Source organism: Trichechus manatus, unplaced genomic scaffold, assembly GCF_000243295.1.
Source record: "Trichechus manatus latirostris isolate Lorelei unplaced genomic scaffold, TriManLat1.0 scaffold00082, whole genome shotgun sequence".
NCBI classification, from domain to species: domain Eukaryota; kingdom Metazoa; phylum Chordata; class Mammalia; order Sirenia; family Trichechidae; genus Trichechus; species Trichechus manatus.
In genome coordinates, this window is record NW_004444018.1 from 12,213,072 (window position 1) to 12,219,146 (window position 6,075).

At 46.7% G+C, this 6,075-nt stretch overlaps 1 protein-coding gene across 1 annotated transcript; it reads left to right on the forward strand.

Moving 5' to 3' along the window:
- Window positions 1–1,349: 1,349 nt before the first annotated feature.
- Window positions 1,350–4,682, forward strand: LOC101354527 (spermatogenesis-associated protein 31D1-like). The gene has a single exon (XM_004381348.2). The coding sequence runs from the start codon at window positions 1,350–1,352 to the stop codon at window positions 4,680–4,682; it is 3,333 nt and encodes a 1,110-aa protein (XP_004381405.2).
- Window positions 4,683–6,075: the final 1,393 nt, after the last annotated feature.

The window sequence follows — 6,075 nt, forward strand, 5'->3', positions numbered from 1 at the left end:
TCTATCTTCACCACTCAGCTATAACCCATTCTCCATTTCCCTAGGTTGGAGAACATGCCAGAGAGAAGTAGAAGAGGCAAGAAAGCTGTTTTCTATTTTAAAAAGGTGACTAGACTAAACTTCACTGTATTTCCTATATTTATCTTTCTACCAGGACTTATGCAATTCAAGGGCCTCAGTGGGGTCTGGGGTTGATATGGGAGGGAAAACCATAGAAAAGAGAATGTGAAGTCCTTGAGGGAATGAATAAAAGGTGTATTGGGAGACTAGGGAAGTAGGGCATTGTGAAAGGACTGTATCCCGTGGATGCCTCTAGCTTTGCCAGACCTGCCAGGCTCCCATGTTTGTTTTGGTCCTGGCTGCAACTGTCGTCCTCCTATCTTTGCAGCCCCTTTGGCCAGCGTCATGATACCATCCGCTTTCGTCACATGTTATGTCCAGATACCTCCTGTGAGGTGTGTAATAGAGCAACTGCTGAGGTCAGTCGGCTGCTGTTTGGGGAGCTCGTGGAAGATGCTGCTCCCTGTGTGTCCCCTGTGGCTTCCACAGCACCTGTGACTGCTTCATCTTTCACTCTGGACCTCTCAGCACAGCCTCCAGAAGACCCAATACCAGACTCTCTGTCTGAGCCCTCTGTACCTCTGTCCTCCATTCTCTCACCCGACCTGTCGGTCCCCGTAGTTGATTTTCTTTCACCCTCATCTCCAGGTGACTCTCTGCCACCAGAGCCCTTTTCCCCCTTGGATCCCACATTCCCAATGGACCATTTTCCTCCCCAACCACTTGCCTTCTCCCCATTCCCACTACATCACACTCAGAGAGTAGATTGTTTTCTACAACCAGATCCTGCTTTGTCTCTGAACACCATCTTCTCACTTGACCCCACCATGTCTCAAGATATGAACCCCTCACCATATTTGTCCCACACAATGAAACTCACTGATTCATTTACTTGTCATTGCACACCACCAACCCTGTCTGCCTCACCACTGCCAGGCTGCACTTTAACTGTGACTCAGTCTAAAATGATACCAATCTCATGGAAGACTGTCCCTGAGAACTCGTCTCCAGAGTGCTCTGGTGGGTTGGCCTCTTATGTGCCAACAGTGACAGGCACTAACCATTCAAGCTTCTCTATTTCAGAATTTTCCTCTTGGGAGGCTAATGCCTGCCCAACATTGTTTCTCCCCATGTTATCACACTCTGATATTCGAAAAGACCATGTTTCCTTTCATCCACCAAAGACTTATCTCTGGGGAGACTCTGCAACCAAGCCTATGAAGGAGAGTGGCCTTTCTTTCCTTGGCCCTAATATCAGGCAACTCTTAGAGAGACAAGTAAATAAAAGAATGGCTTTTCCAATTTTGGAGAAGAAAAAAAAGGATGAGGGATCATATTCAAAACAAATGTGGCTAGAATACCCACTGACATCGTCAGCGAATTCCCTGCTTCCATTTGCTAATGACCCAGACACTATAGCCCCCAAAACTGGCTGGAACACTGAAGACAAACCAGAGCAGCTGCACATCTGTCAACAGCTCCTATATGTTAAGACCTTGGGAGGAAACTTGCAGCAGAAATACAGTCAGCTTTTCTGGGGTCTACCCTCTCTGCACAGTGAGTCCCTAGTGGCTACTGTCTTGGTGTCTGGTAGCTGTTCTCCACCAGAATCTCCATTTGTTTTATTCAATGGAATCTGCAAACTCCTCAGAGTTCAAATGCAGGATAAAGAACTCCCACCACATTCCAAGACTCATCCCCTTGCCCTCCCTAGTACACATTCCCAACACTTGCTTACAACACAGTCCCAATCCCAGCCTTTGCATCTCACTCAGATTCAGTCCCAAACGTACCTTCAACCCTCACTGTCAATCCTACCCACTTCTCCATCCCAAATTAGGGCCTGTGGAGTATGTTTCCATAGACCCCAGAATGAGGCAAATTCCCACATCTCGCTTGAATTTCAACACCTAGAATGGCACTTATTGAAGAAGGAACAGGAAAGTTTGTGGGGTTTAGCCCCTGTGCTCCAAAGATCTCAAGAAGCCTTTTGTCCTCCAGCTCCCAATCTTTCACTGGTCAGCGGGTCCTCCCAGGCTTGTGTTCCGGTGTCCATCATTCCTGAACATTTTCCTATCAGCAGTGAACCCCAGGAGAAACTAGTGCTCCACATTCCAAAGAAGCTAATCCCACACAAGTGCCTCCAGGCCTATAGGGAACAAGAGGCCCTAGCACTGATGCAACCGCAGTGCAGATTAATAGAAACTCAACAGAGACGCAGACACGCTCACTCACAACCCTCTGAGTTTAAGGGCCAGAGCAGCAAGGATTTGGAGGAAATTGAATTGAGTTACTCAGGAATTTTCCTTGAGAGGAGTCCAGCCAAGTTTCCTCTAATGAAGGGCACAGGAAACAGTCTTGGACACAGCCCGGGGAAGGACTCAAAAGACAACCCATCAAGGTTCTCAGAAAGCTACATAGCAAAGTGCCTGGGTGCTACCTCTGAAGAGACAAAAGGTGACGGTGTATGTCACACAAGGAAAGACTCAGGTAATAAATTACTAAGTATCTCAAAGGAAAACATAGATGAGGATCAAATGAAAAAGACCCTAAAATTACATTTGGTCAAGAAATTTTGGCAGATTAATGACTGTAGGATCCCTATAGGTGTGTGTCGTTCATGGCTTGCTGATGACAGTACATTGTCTCTTTCTGGGAGTTCCCATGATGATACGGAAAACAGAAATGGGGCACCATCAGTGGATAAGAAATACTGCCAGATTACCACTCTGAAGCTGACCTTCCTTGATCCTGACACTCAACAGGTGTTAGAAGCCCATATTGTAAGATTTCGAGTGAATCAGAAGTGGGGCCTACCTCTCAAGGTCCGTGAATCCATAAAATTCTATACATTGAGAGAAGCCAAATCATGGCCTCTTCCACAATTTGACTTTTTCTCCTCAGCCTCCCTTGTTTCTGGGGTGGACTCCAAAGCCAAGGTTTCCAAGCCCCTCGGAGGATGCCCTCAAACTTTACAGGGAGACAAGGTGTTAACAACAAATATAGTCTCCATCCTGGATTGTCTTCTCCCTGCCACCTCACCTGTGGACAAGGAAGGGCAGGAGGCTCTGAAACAATCACCCACTGATATCGATTATGCACTTAGAGATGACTTTCAGACAAATGAGGATGGCAGGCAGGGTTTTCTGCCCATCAAACACAGTATCATGGGCAAAATGAATCAGAGCAAGACTGTAATACCCAACAGACACAACTCAGAGCTGCCCACAAGTCAAGCTGGGGCTGGACATAAGCCAAAGGGTAAACAAGTGAGTTCCATTGATACAGGAGAAATCCTTCAGGGCAAACAGATGCTGGAGGAGAATTTAGAACATTTTTCCATGACCAACGTGTCCAGGGAGATATTCAAGGCCAAGGAGCTCCTTGCTCTTCAATCACAATCTAGTGACACCTTGACAATGAGAGAGCTAGGCAACTGCCAAACGACAAATGGGGATACGAGTAAAGTAAAAACTACCCTAATCCCTGAGGTCCTACCACTGCCAAGAATGTCAGTTCCTCAAGATCCTGAACTATCATACCTTCAGAAACAGATGATTAGTGAGTTAAAGGTTAAACTGGAGGGCCAGGAGCATAGCCAGGCTCAGAGCTGTTCCACTGACACGTCTCTTACCTCCTCAGACAGCTTGGCTTCCACTGCCTTACTGACTCATGCCCAGAGTGTCCCCTGTGGGTACATGGCAGCTTCCCAGGGGCTGAATGTCCACGTAGAGGACAAAAGCATCAGTATGGGGCAGAGGCAGAAGCTCTGGGTCTCTAAGCATGTCTTAGGGCAGTGCCAGGATAAGAATTTCCCACCAGCTTCAAAGAGAGTGAACTCTCAGAGACCCAGAACAGGAAAGTATGGAAGAGAGGATTTGGAATTAGGGACATCCAAAGCCAGAAGGAAGAGCCATCTTGACCAGGCCAAGAAATTAGGGGAAACTCTTGGGAGCAACTCTTCCCAGTCCCTGTCACAGAAGGAAGAGTCTCCTCCAGAAAGTTTCTTCAGAAAGAAGATGAGGCAGTTTTGTCAGTGGATCCATTCCAAGAGGCAAGACGGTCTCCTGCAAAAAGCGAAGTTCATGTTGGCCTCTGTGCAGCACCGAGACCCAGTTGAAAGTATGAACTGTGAAGCTCAGGAGCTCATGACAGCCATTGGGGAGATGCTGGAGGAGAAACTGGGATGTAGGCAAGGACTTCAGCACAACGCAGAACTACAAGATCAGGCAGAGTCCACTGAGGGGCCTTCCTCCAACAACAGGGTTCCCTCCTCTCCAGGGCAAAGGGATGTGTCTGGTACCAACTTATGCAGCCAAAAAGCTGTCACTGCTGGCCAGAGTTGCCCTACAAGTGATAGGCGGATCAGAGACATGGACAGACATTCCCAAAAAATTAACAGATTCAAGGGCCAGCTATTGTCTCAGAGTTATCCTCCTTCCCCATCCCCCAGGGAGCCTGTGTCCCATCAAGATCCCAGTGGCATGCATCAAGTATGCCAGGTGCCTCAGGCCACCCTCTTCACTGCTGAAGACACTGTTATCAGAGATCTGTCTCTTCTCTTCAGACAGAAGATGCTTCTCCAGCACTTTCAGGGAGAAAAATGTCCCTCTCCGGAATAATTCATCACTTGCTGAAAAATTTTGTTTTCTTGGTAGCACATCTTTCATGATAACACTCTTTATTTAGCACAACCACAAATATCGATCCTCTCCAAGAAATGTTCCCTCTAATGTGTGAGTGGTGTCTTCTGTGGGTGCTGTGTTTGGGGTATGGGCTTTGCTATCTTACGGTGTGTGCTTAGGGAAAGGAAGGAGTTAGTTCAGCTCTTATTGATTGCCTCCTTTGGCTACTAAAAAGTGACCAGTCCCCTGCAGGGAGCCTGACAATGGCATCCCACACTTATCCTGAGCTCCTTTATTTCATTTGACCCCACTCAGACATTTTCTATTTAAAACATTTCATTTTTTTAAATAACATTATAGTAAAAATGTACAAAAAGTTTACTGTAGAAACACTGAAGCCTTTTCAAAGGAGAAAAACCCTTAAAGTCCAGTACTTGGTTCAATCATCTTTTCACCTGCTCCCTCACTATCCTGAACTACACACAACTGTATGGTCGGAGGAGTTACTCTGGCATACTTGAGTCAGAAATCCCCCTTGCTACCTCTCGCAAGTTTCTGACTTGGAAACGAGGGCATGTTTAGGCCCTGAGGTCAGAGGTACAGAGAAATCTTACTCCTGGATAGCCTGGGGAGGAATAAATGTCATCTGCCCCCAAGAGCCCCTTCTCTACCTCATGAAGTTTGGGGAGACAGGCCATGTCCCCTACTGCTTATCTTACCCAAATAAAAATGGGAGAAGTTAACCCTTCGCCTTCTTGTCTCCTTTCATATACTCTGAAGCAGTGAGGAGAACAGAACTTGGAGCTCTGAAAGGGATCAATGATAGGAACATTTTCCTGAAAAACAGTGGCTTTCATTTCAGAAAAATTTGCTGAGTCTAGAGGATCTCACAGGTGGGTGGACATTGAGTGAGAGTGCGTGGGTGATTACTGCTTTTGTGGTCACCCAGTTGGCCAGGGCAGGTTCTAGGAACCTGGTAGGTGTGGGGGAATAATCTGTTGTGTGTGGAATGTTGCTCTGCCTGAAAAGCACATTTTGAGCTTGTTAATGAGGGCTCCCTGCTTGTGAGGGCATCTTGAGGAAGATAAAGAGCCATTCCTCAGAAAATCCCTTCAGGACCCCGGCTTGATGGCATTATTGCAAGACCAAGATATCACCTGGCCATCACTTGCAGGAATGCCACCAAGTATACACCTAGACTTTGGGAAAAATGAGGCAGAGAGTAAGGAAAAGATAATGGTAGGATGGGGAAAGAAGAAAAAAAATAAGGGAAAAGAATGATCCTATTATTCCTAATTATGACACAATTTGGGCCACCCCTCAACACTACCTCACCTACGCTCACCTTCTTGAGGCTACTTAGGGCTTTGCTGAGAACAGTGACATCATT